Genomic DNA, 18,928 nt, shown 5'->3' on the forward strand with positions numbered 1-18,928 from the left:
CCGCAAAAAATAAGACCTCACATGGCCATATTGATGGAAAAATAAAAAAGTTATGGCTCTGGAAAGAAGGGGAGCGAAAAACGAAAACTCAAAGAAAAAAAAAAAAAGATCCGGTCATGAAGGGGTTAAGTGTATCAGATTGTAATTTGTTTGCCTGATCTAAATGCCACTGTTCACCTGGATCTGGTTTTGTTTTGTTTTTTTATTTTGTTGCTGTACCTTTTCATTCCTGAGATAGGGTCTCATCATTCCTGTTTGTAAAGCTAGTCTTGTTAGCCAAGAGGGCGTGATGCTAAACTCTTCTCTGTGGAAGTCTTCTTGAGGTCTACAACCCCTTGGTTAGCAAGAATAGATTTATTTACAGGGAGTTGGGGCCATATTTCAGTAACAGAGAAAGAATAAAAAAAAAATAAAAAACAAATCTGAACTGAGAATAGTAAGTTAATGTGTATGCACAATGTAAGCGCATATCAACACATGACCATTAACCAGAGAAAACAAAAAGCAAAAACACAAATATCCTGAACTAAAAAGTAAAAAATGTATACTGCAAATAATGCATAAAGGTAATAATAATAAGGGTATTTAGTAAACATAATTTTGATCAAAATAATGTACAAGCCATACCGCCACGTCACGGCAACCCTTGTGGGACAGTCCCTACTCTAGTATTTAAAACCTTCTCACTTGCCAAGTGGCGTGAATGTGAACAAGGGTCGAGCGGCTGAACCACTAGTAACAGTGTAGGCCAGACTGGATGGCTTTCCCAGCTCAGAAAGAGGGCGGTCACACCCATATATGCACTGAATGCACAATGAAATGAATAAAAAACAAATCTGAACTGAGAAAAGTAAGTTAATGTGTATGCACAATGTAAGTGCATATTAACACATGACCATTAACCAGAGAAAACAAAAAGCAAAAACACAAATATCCTGAACTAAAAAGTAAAAAATGTATATTATTATTACCTTTATGCATTATTTGCAGTATACATTTTTTACTTTTTAGTTCAGGATATTTGTGTTTTTGCTTTTTGTTTTCTCTGGTTAATGGTCATGTGTTGATATGCGCTTACATTGTGCATACACATTAACTTACCATTCTCAGTTCAGATTTGTTTTTTATTCATTTCATTGTGCATTCAGTGCATATATGGGTGTGACCACCCTCTTTCTGAGCTGGGAAAGCCATCCAGTCTGGCCTACACTGTTACTAGTGGTTCAGCCGCTCGACCCTTGTTCACATTCACGCCACTTGGCAAGTGAGAAGGTTTTAAATACTAGAGTAGGGTCTGTCCCACAAGGGTTGCCGTGACGTGGCGGGATGGCTTGTACATTATTTTGATCAAAATTATGTTTACTAAATACCCTTATTATTATTACCTTTATGCATTATTTGCAGTATACATTTTTTACTTTTTAGTTCAGGATATTTGTGTTTTTGCTTTTTGTTTTCTCTGGTTAATGGTCATGTGTTAATATGCACTTACATTGTGCATACACATTAACTTACCATTCTCAGTTCAGATTTGTTTTTTATTCATTTCATTGTGCATTCAGTGCATATATGGGTGTGACCACCCTCTTTCTGAGCTGGGAAAGCCATCCAGTCTGGCCTACACTGTTACTAGTGGTTCAGCCGCTCGACCCTTGTTCACATTCACGCCACTTGGCAAGTGAGAAGGTTTTAAATACTAGAGTAGGGTCTGTCCCACAAGGGTTGCCGTGACGTGGCGGGATGGCTTGTACATTATTTTGATCAAAATTATGTTTACTAAATACCCTTATTATTATTACCTTTATGCATTATTTGCAGTATACATTTTTTACTTTTTAGTTCAGGATATTTGTGTTTTTGCTTTTTGTTTTCTCTGGTTAATGGTCATGTGTTGATATGCGCTTACATTGTGCATACACATTAACTTACTATTCTCAGTTCAGATTTGTTTTTTAATCATTTCATTGTGCATTCAGTGCATATATGGGTGTGACCACCCTCTTTCTGAGCTGGGAAAGCCATCCAGTCTGGCCTACACTGTTACTAGTGGTTCAGCCGCTCGACCCTTGTTCACATTCACGCCACTTGGCAAGTGAGAAGGTTTTAAATACTAGAGTAGGGTCTGTCCCACAAGGGTTGCCGTGACGTGGCGGTATGGCTTGTACATTATTTTGATCAAAATTATGTTTACTAAATACCCTTATTATTATTACCTTTATGCATTATTTGCAGTATACATTTTTTACTTTTTAGTTCAGGATATTTGTGTTTTTGCTTTTTGTTTTCTCTGGTTAATGGTCATGTGTTGATATGCGCTTACATTGTGCATACACATTAACTTACCATTCTCAGTTCAGATTTGTTTTTTATTCATTTCATTGTGCATTCAGTGCATATATGGGTGTGACCACCCTCTTTCTGAGCTGGGAAAGCCATCCAGTCTGGCCTACACTGTTACTAGTGGTTCAGCCGCTCGACCCTTGTTCACATTCACGCCACTTGGCAAGTGAGAAGGTTTTAAATACTAGAGTAGGGTCTGTCCCACAAGGGTTGCCGTGACGTGGCGGGATGGCTTGTACATTATTTTGATCAAAATTATGTTTACTAAATACCCTTATTATTATTACCTTTATGCATTATTTGCAGTATACATTTTTTACTTTTTAGTTCAGGATATTTGTGTTTTTGCTTTTTGTTTTCTCTGGTTAATGGTCATGTGTTAATATGCACTTACATTGTGCATACACATTAACTTACTATTCTCAGTTCAGATTTGTTTTTTATTCATTTCATTGTGCATTCAGTGCATATATGGGTGTGACCACCCTCTTTCTGAGCTGGGAAAGCCATCCAGTCTGGCCTACACTGTTACTAGTGGTTCAGCCGCTCGACCCTTGTTCACATTCACGCCACTTGGCAAGTGAGAAGGTTTTAAATACTAGAGTAGGGTCTGTCCCACAAGGGTTGCCGTGACGTGGCGGTATGGCTTGTACATTATTTTGATCAAAATTATGTTTACTAAATACCCTTATTATTATTACCTTTATGCATTATTTGCAGTATACATTTTTTACTTTTTAGTTCAGGATATTTGTGTTTTTGCTTTTTGTTTTCTCTGGTTAATGGTCATGTGTTGATATGCGCTTACATTGTGCATACACATTAACTTACTATTCTCAGTTCAGATTTGTTTTTTATTCATTTCATTGTGCATTCAGTGCATATATGGGTGTGACCGCCCTCTTTCTGAGCTGGGAAAGCCATCCAGTCTGGCCTACACTGTTACTAGTGGTTCAGCCGCTCGACCCTTGTTCACATTCACGCCACTTGGCAAGTGAGAAGGTTTTAAATACTAGAGTAGGGACTGTCCCACAAGGGTTGCCGTGACGTGGCGGGATGGCTTGTACATTATTTTGATCAAAATTATGTTTACTAAATACCCTTATTATTATTACCTTTATGCATTATTTGCAGTATACATTTTTTACTTTTTAGTTCAGGATATTTGTGTTTTTGCTTTTAGTAACAGAGAAAGGTAGTGTAAAAAAAAAAAAAAAAAAAAAGCCACAATGGGTTTAAAATAACAGTGACATTTAGGAAATAGAGAGAAACACGTACACAATTATTGCAAGTGACAGATCCTCTTTAACCCCTCAATGACCAGGGGTAATTTCAGTTTTGTGTTTTCGTTTTTTGCTCCCTTTCTTCCCAGAGCCATAACTTTTTTATGTTTCCATCAATATGGCCATGTGAGGACTTGTTTTTTTGCAGAACAACTTGGACTTTCGAACGACACCATTGGTTTTAACATATAAAGTACTGGAAAATGGGGGAAAAATTCCAAGTGCAGTGATATTGCAAAACAAAATTGCAATTACACAGTTTTTTTTTGGACTTTTTTTTACCATGTTCACTAAATGCAAAAACTGACCTGCCAAAATGATTCTTCAGGTCATTACAAGTTCATAGACACCAAACATGTCTAGGTTATTTGATATCTAAGTGGTAAAAAAATTCCAAAGTTTGTTGGAAAAAAAAATTGCGCCATTTTCCGATACCCATAGCATCTCCATTTTTCGTAATCTGTGGTTGGGCGAGGGCTTATATTTGCGCACCGAGCTGACGTTTTTAATTATACCATATGCGTATATTTGTTTTTTTATTGTTTTATCTTGAATGGAGTGAAAGGGGGGCGATTTGAACTTTTATATTTTTTTTAATATTTTTTTCTTTACTTTTTGCATGCTTCAATAGTCACAATGGAAGACTAGAAGCTGCAGTTGTCCGATCACCTCTGCTACACACAAGCAATGATCAGATCGCCTATGTGTAGAAGAATTGCTCACTTGATATGAGCGCCGACCACCGGGCGGTGCTCATAGCAAAATCCCGCTTGCCTGCCTTTAGTTTTTGGCATCAACAGTAATCACTGGCACAGCTTCATTGTATGTAGAGGATCAAATAAGAATTTTTACCTTGTCAGGATGAACCACAAGCACTGCTTTCCTGTAGTATTTCTTCACTTGATCTGGTGTTACCAACTCAGACATATTCACTGGTTTCCATTTTGTTTCTCCTTCCCAAAGCACGGTGTGAAGTGTAGATATTAAAGCTCTTATATTTCGTTCTTTTCCTTCAATCCAATCTAAAATCTAGAGTAGAAAATAGGAACACAATGTTAAAGGGAATCTGTAACCAGGTTTCTTTAACAAATCTAAGAGCAACGTAGGGGCAGTTTGGTCTAGTTTATAAAATCATTACTTTATCAGCAGGAGATTATCATTGATGATTACTTGGCCTGCAACCCGCCCCCCCCACTGATTTGCATTACACTGTGCATAGACAGAAAGCTGCCAATCAGTGGTGGGGGTGGGGCTATACAGAGCTTTGCATTCAGAGAGCCATCAATAGAATAAGAAAAAGTTTGGCACTTTCATCCCACAATGTAAAAATCTCAAACTTTATTTTGAATTCATTAAAAACATGGAATCCAATAGAACACAAAAACCTGAGGCGTTTCTGGCGTCCAAACGCCCTTAGTCATAGGAGATTCCTATCGCTTTACAATAAGAAAATACTTGTATTAGTAAGAAGGGTAGTGTTCTCATCATCAAAACTGATGGCAAATTAACAAGTTCTGCAAAACTAATTCTTCTATACCAAGTAACAAACAGGCAACACTGCTATATTCAGGAAAATTGTAGTTACTTACCGATAACTGTATTTCACTGATCCCATGACGGCACCACGGAGAGAGGGATCCGACCTCAGGGACAGTAAACCTAAAGATGAAAAAGGCGGTACCTCTCTCCCACATCAGTTGGTTTACAGAGCATTACACAGAACTTCCAGCTGCAACTCATATGGTTATAAAAATCCAAAATTAATCAAATTAAGCTTAATAGAGGCACCGCGTGGCTAAATACTAAGGCTAATTAACTCACCCTAATGTGCACACCTGTGTGTAAAAGGGAGGGGATGTACAGGTGCCGTCATGGGATCAGAGAAATACCGTTATCGGTAAGAAACTACGATTTTCTCTGTCCCCCATGACAGCACCACGGAGAGAATTACAACGATTGTACATCTAGGGAGGGACCACCGCTTCCAGAACCCTTTTCCTAAAGGTGAGATCTGAAGAGGAGGTCAAGTCTAGACGGTAATGTTTGAAAAATGTAGAGGGGGAAGACCAAGTGGCAGCTCTACATGTCTGGTCTATTGAAGCGCCGACTTTCTCCGCCCAGGATGACGCCACTGCCCTGGTTGAATGGGCCCTTACGTCCTCCGGGATTGCCGCCCCGCAAGAGGAGTAGGATAGGGTGATGGCCTCTCTTATCCATCTCGCCAGTGTGGCCTTCGATGCTTTTTGACCCTTCCGTGGACCCTGAAAACAGACAAACAGACCCCCTATCCTTCCTAAACTCCCTTGTGGTTAACAAGTATTGGAACAGGCACTTCTTTACATCTAAAGTGTGCAGTACCTCTTCTGTTTTGTTCTTGGGATTGGGATAGAAGGAGGGTAAGGAGATCTCCTGGGTCCTATGAAACTGTGATGGAACCTTGGGGAGACAGGCTGGGTCGGTTTTGAGAATTACCCTATCATCCAGTACTTGAGTGAAGGGTGAGTGGGCAGATAAAGCTTGTATATCACTAATGCGACGGGCAGAAGTTAAGGCTACGAGGAGGGAGGTCTTAAGAGACAATATTTTTAGGGGAGCTTCCTCTAGGGGTTCGAAGGGAGAGTTGGTCAATGCGTTTAACACTAGGTTTAGATCCCAGGGGTGGTGGTGCGTAGAGGGATCGGCCTGGATCTACTTGAGGCTCTCATGAATCTCCTAACCCACCGATTTCTGGCTAAGTCATGGTTATACAAAGCTCCTAAGGCCGCCACCTGTACTTTCAAGGTGCTGGTAGCTAACCCTTTTTCCAGCCCCCCCTGTAGGAATTCCAGAATTTTGTATATTGGGATTTCTCCCGTTGGGTCAGAACCTGATACTGACATGAATTTTTTCCATACATTCCCGTATGCCTTAGTGGTTACTGGCTTTCTACTTTGAAGTAGCATGGTTACCAAGTTTGACAAGAAGCCCCTATTGCTTAGGAGTTCCCTCTCAAAAGCCAAGATGTCATGTGTAAGTTTTTTATATGGGGGTGATACACTGGTCCCTGGGATAGAAGGTCTGGAGTTTCTGGTAGAACCCAGGGGTCAGTAATTGACATTCTTCTCAGCCAGGGGAACCATATTCTCCGGGGCCAGAAGGGTGCTATTACCACTACCGTCGCTTTGTCCCCCTGCATTTTCCTCAGTACTAAGGGGATGAGAGATATTGGTGGGAAAGCGTAAGCCAGATGATAATCCCAGGGTATCGTGAAGGCGTCTAGAGCTACTGGGCCCCCGGGGATCGATCGAGCAGGTGGTTTCCAATTTCCGGGTCTGACTGTTCGCAAATAAGTCTATTTCTGGCTGGCCCCAGAGTTTCACAATCCGGTCGAAGACTAACTGACTTAGTTCCCACTCCCCCTGTTTTAGACGTGATAGGCTTAGGAAGTCCGCTGTTCGGTTTTCTGAACCTTTTATGTGGAGGGCCGTCAGGGATTCTAGATTGTGTTCTGCTAGATAAAAGATGGATTTTGTTACCTCCATCAGAGCTCGAGATCTGGTGACCCCCTGGTGGTTTAGATATGCTACCACTACCCGGTTGTCTGAAAAGACCCTTGTGTGTTGTGAGCGAAGTGAATCCAGAAAATGAACGAGAGCTAGCTTTACTGCCAGCAACTCCTTCATGTTTGAGAAAGCTCACTCTCTTCCCTGAGTCCAGGGTCCTTGCGCCACCTGGCTGCCTAGATGTTCACCCCACCCCCAGGGACTTGCGTCCGTAGTTAGGATCTTTGTCGCTGGTAACTCCCAAGGAAACCCCTTGGTTAGATTGGCTGGATCTGTCCACCATGTTAAGGAGTGTATTGTGTTTGGTGAGATGTCTAATTGCCTGTCTAAATTCTCGTGTAGGGAAACGTCTGCGTCTAATATTTCCCACTGTAAGTCTTGAGTATGGCTTTCCGCCCATTGTACTGCTGGCATGCAGGCTGTCATTGACCCCAATAGAGACATTGCTTTTCTCATGGTAGTGACTGGGGAAGCTATCATTTGTGACACCATTAGTGTCATCTTTTGAATCTTCGTCTGCGGAAGTTAACATTTCTGCTCGGTTGAGTCCAGTATTATCCCCAAGTACTCCTGCACCTGACTTGGGCAAAATCAACATCCATCCTAGACTCAGTAGAGATCTCATGACCATGTCCAATTGTTGTCAGCAGTGGTGAAAGGTGACGCCTACTACTAAGAGATCGTCCAGGTATGGGACTATCAGGATGTTTTGCTCTCTTATGTGGGCCATTACTTCTGACATTATCTTTGTAAATACCCTTGGAGCAATAGCTAGCCCGAAGGGGAGAGCTCTGAACTGATAATGTTTTATCTCCCCCTGGATCGTCACCACCACCCTGAGGTATTTCCTGTGGTCTCTGTGAATAGGTACATGGTAATATGCGTCTCTCAAGTCTAATACGGCCATGAAGCACGATGGAGGAAGCATTTTTACACAAGATTTTATTGTCTCCATTTTGAAATGCTGAACTTCCAGGAACTTGTTCAGTCTTTTTAGATTTATGATCGCCCTGTACGTTCCGTCTGGCTTTCTGCGAAGGAAGAGAGGGAGTAGAAGCCTTTGCCTCTGTTCTGGTAGGGAACCTCTTGTAATAAGACCTTCTCCCTTAGATTTGCGATTTCTTGTTGCAGAGCCAGCTGCTCGTGTGATGTCTTTTGGGGCGTTATCACAAAAGAATTGTTTGGGAGGGTATTGAATTTTAGCCTCAGACCTTCGTTTATTATACTCAGTATCCATGAACTTGCGGATATTTTTTCCCCGGCCTGGAGAAAGTAGGATAATCTTTCCCCGACTCGGGGAGCACCTTCATTGTGGCTTTTTGTTGTCGGGGGGGTTTATTAAACATAAAGCCTTTGTTTTTATTTCTTTTATCCTCCCATCCTTCTTTGTTCCCTTTTGGGGGTCTTCGTTGCATAAATCTTCTGTTCCGAAAAGGCCGTTTGTATGACTGACTAGGGAACCCGGCAAAAGGATTTTTTCTTGTCTCAGATGTCGTCTAGCGTTGGCCCAAATAAAAATTCCCCCTCACAAGGGATGGCGCACAATTTGGTTTTAGTCTGCAAGGCTCCCGGGCCAGCATTTCAGCCATAAGGCGCGTCTCGCGGCATTTGAGGAGGCTGCTCTGGCTGCCAACCTAGTCAAGTCCACTGACGCATCCGCTAGGAAAGCTGCTGCCCCCTTCATTACAGAAACTGATCTTTGCATTTGTTTCTCTTGGGACTTTTTCCTTTATTTGGGAATCTAAGTGATCCAGCCAGACCATTAGGGCGCGTGCTGTGCACGTGGCTGCTATAGCTGGCTTTAGTCCACCTCCTGCCGCCTCCCAAGCATTTTTTTAAAAACGTTTCTGCTTTTTTATCTATTGGGTCCTCCAGGGTGCCCATGTCTTCGAAGTGCAGGGCAAATTTTTAGAAGCTTTTGTCACAGCCACGTCTAATTTAGGTGCTTTACTCCATAGGGAGCAGGCCGGGTCGTCAAAGGGGTATTTTCTCTTGGGTGTTAGGAGGACTTTCTTGTCTGGCTTTTTCCATTCTCGTTTAATTAGGGAGTGGATTTTTTTTTCATTGACCGGAAAAGCCCTCCATTTTTTTTGTTCTAGCCCACTGAACATTAAACCTTGGGCCGTTTTCTTAGGGCGTTCATCTACCAGCCCCATAGTTGTCCTCACGGCTTTTACCAGGGCGTCCGTTTCTTCAATAGGGAAGCAGCTGCGTCCCCCTTCTGAGGATGAGGAATTACTTGAGTCAGATAGTTGACTTCCTGACTCACTAACACTGGACTCTGGAGACCTATGCCTGGATCTACGTTTTTTCTTTGAGGTTCTAACGCTCTTAAGGGCGTCTTCGACCTGGGTCCTTATCAGTGTTTTGAGGTCTGAAGCAAACCTTGGAGATTCCTCCTGGATTGTCCGTTCTATGCATGCCGCATAGAGCTTTTTCTCCCACGTAGGGGTAGCTCCTCCGTGCATATAGCACATACCGTGTGTTTGGATTTGGCTGTGCATTTACGCCCCTGAAAGAAATTAACAATCGCATATTAGTGAGCGGGCTTTCACAGAGAACACTCACCCTCCTTGTGGAACGAGAGGTACCGTCTCGGGCGTAGGGATTATTTCCACCGCTGAATCCACTTCTGGCTGTGCCGCCATGGTGGAGCTTTGGCTGCGCCGTGATCCTGCATGACCGCTGCTGCTGCGCTGCTGGGAAGAGGTGCGCTGGCGCTGCTCTTGCGTTTGCCGCTGCCCCTGCTTCGGGGACCAGCGCCGCGTCTCCTTCTCTGGCTTTTCACTCATGGTGATCGCTCCTCTCCCCTTTAGTGGGGTTTTAAATATGGGCCCTTTTTTTTTTTACTTTCTTTGGAGTGCAGCGCCGCATGCTTCCCCTTCCCAGTGGTGCTGTCCCCCCCACCCCGGAAGTGGCCGCCCGCGCATGCGCACTGCGAATTTACCAGCAGCGCACTGCGCCTCCCTTTCTAAAGGGAGCTGTGCTCGCACGCCCAATGCCGGCGTCCTGCTGCAGAGGTCTTGTATACCGCGCCTCCTAGCGGCCGCCACCACCCTCCAATGGCCGCTCTGAGGCCTAGCGCTAGTCGCCTGCAGAAGCCCTGCATCCCACGGCCGCCGTCACCCTCCACTGGCCGCTCCGAGGCCTGGCTCTCCATTGGTGACCGCAGCCACTATTCTTGGAGGAGGCAGTACCCCCTTTTTTTGGGATCAGCAGACTTCTCCATCTTCACTGCCTCTCCCCACTCACCCTCAAGGCCCACCGACCCCGGTGGTGGTGCTTCGGGGGAAGCCAGCACATGGCCCCGACGCAGCCGAGGCAGGGAAACCCATTGCCTGTTACCGCACTGGATTGGTTCCCGGCATCCCGCGTCGATCTGCAGGTACGTGCAGTAGGTTCCCAGTCAGGGACAGGAAACCAACTGATGTGGAAGAGAGGTACTGTCTTTTTCATCTGTAGGTTTCCTGTCCCTGAGGGTGGATCCCTCTCTCTGTGGTGCCGTCATGGGGGAAAGAGAAAAGGTGGCACGTCACAGCTGTCAGACAGTAAGTGGTCAGAAGTGATGCTATACAGTATACAGCAGTTAGGACCCTCCCCAACACTTGCCAATCAGACAACAATGACATATAGGCATCTAATGCACTTTTCCTCCTCTCTGTGTTGCCAGCTGCTTTTTCCTCCGCACCATACCTACATAAATGATCTGCATTCTGAAGATGAAGTGAGACAAGCTACAACAGACGCATCCAACGGTAAGACCCCGGGCTCTGATGACCTCTCGGCTGAATATTAGAAGATTCTAACCCCTGACTTAGTATCCTTTTTGACTAACTTTTTAATGCAATTGTTGTTCAGGGGCTACTATAGATCGATATACTGACACACACCATAGTTATCCCTAAATCTAACAGAGACCCGTTATTGCCACAATCTTACCGCTCAATCTTACTCCTTAACCAAGATTATAAATTCATGGCGAAGATCTTGGCAAAATGCCTACAAATGTTGCTGCCTGGCCTTCTGTGTGAGGCTCAGACTAGCTTCATCCAGGGATGAAGCAGTGTGGCAAATAAACTCCTGGTGGTCGCAGATATGGTTTTGGCCCAAGACGCATCGCAACCACCTGCAATGCTGAGTCTAGAAGTGACCGCAGTTCATTTGCCTGGCAGGGAACGCAGTCCAGTGACCAGCAGTAACCTCGATGACGTCACTGATGCTGCGCTCGCATGCAGCTCATACACCTGTGGTTCTCAACCTGGACAGTTGTAAGTTGGGACAGAACGACGGACAGGTGAGGGATATCGTTGTTTTTTTATTTTTGGATTGATTACAGGAGACAAGGGATTAAATGGAGTAGGCGTTAGGCGAGTATAACCGTTTGTTATTTTTAAATAAAAAAGTGTGTTTTGTTTTATTGCAAATAAAAGACTTTATTCTGGCTGTGTCTTTTTTACCATACAACTATAGGATTAGTAATGGAGAGGTGTCATATAAATGCCTCTCCATTACTACTAAGCCATGGGCTGGATGTCACCTGACAATACAAAGGTGACAGCAATTTCACAATTACCCCACTTGCTACCGTTACAGGGAAAGTGGGAAGAGACGGGCAAAGCGCCAGAATTGGCGAATGTAATAGATGCACCTTTTCCGTGTTCAGTGCCCGTTCCCTAACAGTAGATGTTAGGGAACGGGCACTGTTAGGTACAGAAAACGAACTTTACTGTCACAATATATTTATTATTTTTAAATATTTTTTTTTTTACTTTTTGCAGTCAAATTACAGTTATAAACCACTAGATGGAGGCCCGATGCTACCACATCGGGAGGGCGGCAACGTCACGATGAGGGCAGGCTTTGCAGTGTTGCAAACTTCTCTCCCTCCATGTCCTCACCCACCTATCCACTCTCTTTCCCCATGCGGTGACTTCTCCCATCTGTGCTCTTCTTTGACCTGTCTACCCCATGTGCTATCCCCCTCCCCTGCTGTATCGCTCATTCCTGTGCTGTGTTCTCCCCTCATGTGCTGTATGAGTACGAGTATGTTTTGTTTTTTTTCTAAATCGCAGCAGCAGCAAATGGGGCATATAGATCCATGGAGCCATAACCTTTATGGAGCAGCATATGGGCATATTCTATGGAGCATCTTATGGGGCCATCAAGATATATGGAGCAGCATATGGGCATATTCTATGGAGCATCTTATGGGGCCATCTATATGGAGCAGAATATGGGGTATATTCTATGGAGCATCTTATGGGGCCATCTATATGGAGCAGAATATGGGGTATATTCTATGGAGCATCTTATGGGGCTATAACCTTTATGCATTATATGGGGCTTCTTAAGGGTCCATGAACCTTTATGAGCAGCATATGCGGCATATATATCTATGGAGCAGCATATGCAGCATATATATCTATGGAGCATCTTATGGGGCGATAATCTTTATGGAGCAGCATATGGGGCATATTCTATGGAACATCTTATGGGGCCATCAAGATATATGGAGCTGCATATGGGGCATATATATATTGTATATAATCGTGTATAAGCCAACCCGTGTATGAGTCGACCCCTTAATTTTGTCACAAAACCTGGGAAAACTTATTGACTCGCGTATAAGCCTAGGGTGGAAAATACAGCAGCTGCTGGTAAATTTCAAAAATAAAAATAGATACCAATAAAAGGAAAATTAATTGAGACATCAGTAGGTTAAATGTTTTTGAATATCAACATTGAATCAGGCTCCCCATATAATGCTCCATACAGTTCATGATGGCCCCATAAGATGCTCCATACAAAATACACCCCATATAATGCTGCACAAAGGTTAATAATGGCCCCATAAGATGCTCCATAGAATAATATGACCCATATGCTGCTCCATAAAGGTTAAAGCCCCATAATATGCTCCATAGATTATGCCCCCATATGCTGCTCCATAGATTATGCCCCCATATGCTGCCCCATAAGATGCTCCATAGATTATGCCCCCATATGCTGCCCCATAAGATGCTCCATAGATTATGCCCACAAAAGATGCTCCATATATTATGGAGCATCTTATGGGTCCCATCATGAACTGTATGGAGCATTACATGGGGCTCCTGATTCAATATGGATATTCTAAAACATTTAACCTACTGATGTCTCAATTCATTTTACTTTTATTAGCATCTATTTTTTTTTTTGAAACTTACCAGTAGCTGCTGCATTTTTCACCCTAGGCTTATACTCGAGTCAATAAGTTTTCCTAGTTTTTTGTGGCAAAATTAGGGGCCTCGGCTTATACTCGGGTCAGCTTATACTCGAGTATATACGGTAACTTCATCAAAAACCGAAAAGCGCAGAAAAAAACCTTAAAAATACCAATCTTTCTTAATTAATTTCTTTAAAAACAAAATCAACAAATATCAAAGTAAGTAAGAATAACTAAACCATAATAATACACCCTATAGTGGCCCTCGTCCTTTTGCACTGGAGGTTGGCACCCTAGATAGCACGAGATGGTGCCCCAGCTCCACGACGGCTCTCCCTTATAGGCCTAGATGTCCCTAAGGTAGAACTGACAAAATTTAGAAAATATCCCATTCATACCAAAAACAGCCTAAAAGCCAGACAGAAAAAAGAGCAAGAGGAAATTAGGTAAACAGCAAACTGTGTCTAAAACAACCGGCACTTAATTGTGCCTTAATCCAGGATCACTGCACCTTGATAGGAGACTAAATATATAGAAAAAGGAGTGCCTCACAACTAGGAATAAATGCCTGGTTTATTTGCTGTAACAGCTTTTTGCATATAGGACACCACAAAAAAGCCAGACTCCTATTACAATGCATCCTTTTTATCGAAGGATTTTTTTTTTGGCGTTTCATTGTCCGTGATTGAAAAAAATATACAAATTAACCATAAACAACCCCCATACAGAAAAAAGGGTTTTGATACAAATTATCTGGTAGTTTATACTATTTCCATCTTCCACCTTTTAAACATGTATACCTTTTTTCATTGCAAGAAATTGTGTGCACTTTGACCCTATTGTTTATCCATGATGCCCTGCATACAACTTCATACCAAAAAAAACAACTGGGTGTATCACAGAATTGTATAAATATTAAAGTGCCAGTGCTTTGTGCTAAAGGATATACCGTATTTTTCGCTTTGTAAGACGCACTTTTTTCCCCCCAAATTTGGGAGGAAAATAGGGGTGCGTCTTACAATGCAAACATACCTTTTTTGGTGCTGCCGCTGCGGGTGTCTGTTAATTGCTGCCACCGCGCTGGGTGCCCCGGGTGCTGCCGCCACCGCGCTGGGTCCCCCGGGTGCTGCGCTGAAATCTCATCTCCTGAGATTTCAATGCTGAGATCTCCATCTGCGCTTGCGCGGCGGCCATTTTCTAGGAAGCAATCCACGCACAGGCATGTAAGGAACGTCAGAGCCCCCGACGCAGCAAGGGACAGAGTCCGGCGGCGGCAGCACCCGGGGGACCCAGTGCGGCGGCAACACCCGGGGAACCAGCGTGGTGGCGGAATCACCGGGGACAGAGTGGGCGACAGCACCCCGGGGACAGAGCGGGCGACAGCACCCCGGGGACAGAGCGGGCGACAGCACCCCGGGGACAGAGCGGGCGACAGCACCCCGGGGACAGAGTGGTAAGCAATAAGACGCCTGGATTATAAGAAGCACCACCATTTTATTAAAAAAACTTTTCTGTCCTATTTTTCTCCTCAAAATTTGGGGTGCGTCTTATAATCCGGAGCGTCTTATAAAGCGAAAAATACGGTAGTTTCTGTAGTAGCTAAGTGAGGATTGCTAATATTTTATATGTCCCCAACTTCAAAGCACACAATACCAAGAAACACTGCTGATATAATCAAGAATATAGTATGCTATTGCATAAATGTTCTTCTGTTCTGTTATTGGACATTATATGTATACTTTGTATTACACTCAATTAAGGCAAAAAAAAAAATATAGTATGCATCCAAATCAATACTGCAGACCAGTTTGTAATGACATATGATGAAAATTACATGCGGGTGTACTTATCCCCTATTGCAGCTTTCCCCAACTCCAGTCAAGGCCCACCAACAGATCATGTTTTCAGGATTTCCTTAGTAATGCACAAGTGATAATTGCTTCACATGTGCAATACAAAGGAAATCCTGAAAACATGATCTGTTGGTGGGCCTTAGAATCATAGAATCGTAGAGTTGGAAGGGACCTCCTGGGCCATCTGGTCCAACCCCCTGCTCAAAGCAGGATTCGCTAAATCATCCCAGTCAGATGCCTGTCCAGCCTCTGTTTGAAGACTTCCATTGAAGGAGAACTCACCACTTCTCGTGGCAGCCTGTTCCACTCATTGATCACTCTAACTGTCAAAAAGTTTTTTCTAATATCTAATCTGTGTCTCCTCCCATTAAGTTTCATCCCATTGCTTCTAGTCTTTCCTTGTGCAAATGAGAATAAAGTTAATCCTTCTACAATGTGACAGCCCTTTAGATATTTGTAGACAGCTATTAAGTCTCCTCTCAGTCTAGAAGCATCCACAACTTGAATGGCTCTGCTACGTATAGGCGATGAGTGAGCAGATCGCCTATATGTAGCAGAATTACAGCATTGCCATGAGCGCCGACCACCGGGTGGCGCTCATAGCAAAGCCTCATCAACAACGAGGAGACCTCTGGTTGTGATGGCAACGCAATGCTGACCCCCGATCACGTGATGGGGGTCGGCGTTGCGAGTTTTGGTTAAATGCCGCTGTCAGCGATTGACAGCGGCGTTTAACTAGTTAATAGGCGCGGGTGGTTCGCGATTCCACCTGCGCCTATTGCGGGCACATGTCAGCTGTTTAAAACAGCTGACATGTCCCGGGCTTTGAAGCGGGCTCACTGCCGGAGCCTTCATCAAAGCGGGGGATCTGACATCGGATGTACTATACCGTCCGAGGTCAGAAAGGGGTTGAGCTCTGTGTTCATCCATCCTGGTTTCCTTAAATGCTTTCTATTTTTCCCTCTTTTAGGGATTTTTAACGATTGTGCTTTGAGAATCTAATTTTTCAAAATTTCCCATTCTTCTGGGACATTTCTGTTCTTAAAGGGAATCTGTCACCCCATTTTTGGCCTATAACCTGCGGCCACCGCCATCAGGGGCTTATCTACAGCATTCTGTATTGCTGTAGATAAGCCCCCGATGTAACCTGAAAGATAAGAAAAACGAGTTAGATTATACTCACCCGGGGATCCGGTCCGATGGGTGTCGCGGTCCGGCGCCTCCCATCTTCTAGAGATGGTGTCCTCCTTCTTACTTCTGCTGTGGGGAGTGCACGGGGGCAGCAGAGGAAAGGGGAAGCTAGATGAGCTGGATAGAGCCTGGCGAAGTTTCGGCCGGCGGCGTCCCTGGATACCCCCCGCTCGGTAACACTGGCAGACAGAGTGTCACGTCACTGCTACTATGGAGTGGCGCGAGGACCAAAAAAAGAAGGCTGTTCTGCCTTTGAAACGCATTGGTTTCTATTGGTCCTCGCGCTGCTCCATAGTAGCTGTGACGTCACATGCTCAGTCTGCCAGTGTTACCAAGCAGGTATCCAGGGACGCCGCCGGCCGGGGATTTCCCTGGCTCTATCCAGCTCATCTGGCTTCCCCTTTTTCCCCTGCTGCCCGTGCACACTCCCCTATCAGGGAACGCAGAGTCTCCTGTGTTATCGTGAACAGCATCACCGTCGCCTACGTTTGGGACCTGACTCCTGCACACAGATCTGTCTCTCTTTCTCTGCAACCACAGAGTGCTCTCCACACAGACTCAATTGGGTGAGTGGTAAGCTTTTTTTCACGCCACTATCTGGTGGTCAAACCTGGCACATGAATGTTGTTTGACCCTGTTTATGTGTATTGAGGGAGCTGTTTCACACCGATTGACTCCATTCTGTAACTTCACAGGCACTACCATTGTTTATGTGATATCCCAGTTGGGTGGACACCAACCCCTACTTGACCTCAGCAGCCGGGGGGCTTCACCTTATTTACCACGAACTAAGAGCTAGTGTGTTTTTTGGTTTATTTGGATTATGAACTTTTTTTCTTAGTATTATTTGAGGTCTGTACAAGCACTGCATTTTTTTTTGTTATTTTGACCATTTCTCATTTTTTGAAAAAAAATAAAAAAATGTAGTGCTTGGAAATTCGAAGACATGTTGTAAGTAGTTTATAAAGTCTGAGATATTTACATTTTACTCCAAAATATACCTATAAAGAGAAAAATCAGACAAACTGAAAATTTTGCAGTGGTCTCTTAATTTTTGCCAGAGCTGTAGTGTTATTCAGTAGTATGATTAGTAAAACCGGTACAAAGCTAACCTTCAATTTTAGGGGATCCATGTCTTTAGTCATCTCTTGTCTTCTCATTTCAGCGATTGTCTTTGGACCCTTTCTGTCAGTTTTTGCAGAAAATCCCTGATTGGTGAGCAAATCACCAAAGTCACTCTCTGTCACTTTTGGTTTTGGCCCTTAAAAAAAAAATAAAAAAAAAAAAATACACATTTAATTTTTAAAAGGAAAAAAACAGAGCTGAAAATAAATAAAAAAGCAATCTTTACTTACCAAATCCTGGTGCCCTTATTCCTCTTTCTTCTCTGCCACCAATCACACTAAAATTTACAATGTAATTGGGCTTTGTGTTGATGCCAGTTTTAGGCCGAGACTGCCATGAAGTATTTGTGGTTTGTGGTTTAGCAGCTGGTTTGGAGTTATTTTGAAATGACTTTTCATCGGCCCGGGCAGAAAACGGTGTGGAAGATGCTGAAAAAGAACAACTTCTTAAGAGCTAAATTTATCATTTTTTTATTTATAAAAACTACCGGTAATTAACCCCTTAGCGACAGAGCCAGTTTGCAGCTTAATGACCAGGCCAATTTTTACAATTCTGACCACTGTCCCTTTATGAGGTTATAACTCTGGAACGCTTTAATGGATCCCGCTGATTCTGATACTGTTTTTTCGTGACATATTGTACTTTATGTAAGTGATAAAATTTCTTCGATAAGTCTTGTGTTTATTTATGAAAAAAATGGAAATATGGCGAAAATTTTGAAAATTTTGCAATTTTAAAACTTTACATTTTTATGCCCTTAAATCAGAGAGATATGTCACACAAATTTCTTAATAAATAACATTTCCCACATGTCTACTTTACATCAGCACAATTTTGGAAGCAAAATTTTTTTTTGTTAGGAAGTAATAAGGGTTAAAAGTTGACCAGCGATTTCTCATTTTTACAACAAAATTTACAAAACCATTCTTTTTGGGGACCACATCATATTTAAAGTCATTTTGAGGGGTGTACATGACAGAAAATACCCAAAAGTGACACCATTCTAAAAACTAGACGCCTCAAGGTGCTCAAAACCACATTCAAGAAGTTTATTAACCCTTTAAGTGCTTCACAGGAACTAAAGCAATGTGGAAGGAAAAAATTAACATTTAACTTTTTTTTGCAAAAAATTTACTTCAGAACCAATTTTTTTTATTTTCACAAGTGTTAAAAGAGAAAATCAACCACAAAATTTGTTGCACAATTTCTCCTGAATACGCTGATACCCCATATGTGGGGGTAAACCACTTTTTCAGCACACGGCAGAGCTCACAAGGGATGGAGCGCCGTTTGACTTTTTCAATGCAGAATTGGCTGGAATTGAGATCGGATGCCATGTTGCGTTCGGAGAGCCCTTAATGTGCCTAAACAGTGGAAATCCCCCACAAT

At 43.2% G+C, this 18,928-nt stretch overlaps 1 protein-coding gene across 2 annotated transcripts in view; it reads right to left on the minus strand.

Moving 5' to 3' along the window:
* The window catches only part of GAK (cyclin G associated kinase), a 182,330-nt gene that overhangs the window by 3,511 nt on the left and 159,891 nt on the right, over positions 1-18,928 (minus strand). For both annotated transcript variants that reach the window (XM_073547940.1, XM_073547947.1), the window contains 3 exons: positions 17,770-17,967; positions 17,527-17,675; positions 4,476-4,652 (listed from right to left, as the gene is read on the minus strand). In XM_073547940.1, the coding sequence (XP_073404041.1) occupies positions 4,476-4,652; positions 17,527-17,675; positions 17,770-17,967 (524 nt within the window). The remainder of the gene's footprint in view (positions 1-4,475; positions 4,653-17,526; positions 17,676-17,769; positions 17,968-18,928) is intronic.

Source organism: Dendrobates tinctorius, unplaced genomic scaffold (genome assembly GCF_039654945.1).
Source record: "Dendrobates tinctorius isolate UK_male_01 unplaced genomic scaffold, ASM3965494v1 ptg000011l, whole genome shotgun sequence".
Lineage (NCBI taxonomy): Eukaryota > Metazoa > Chordata > Amphibia > Anura > Dendrobatidae > Dendrobates > Dendrobates tinctorius.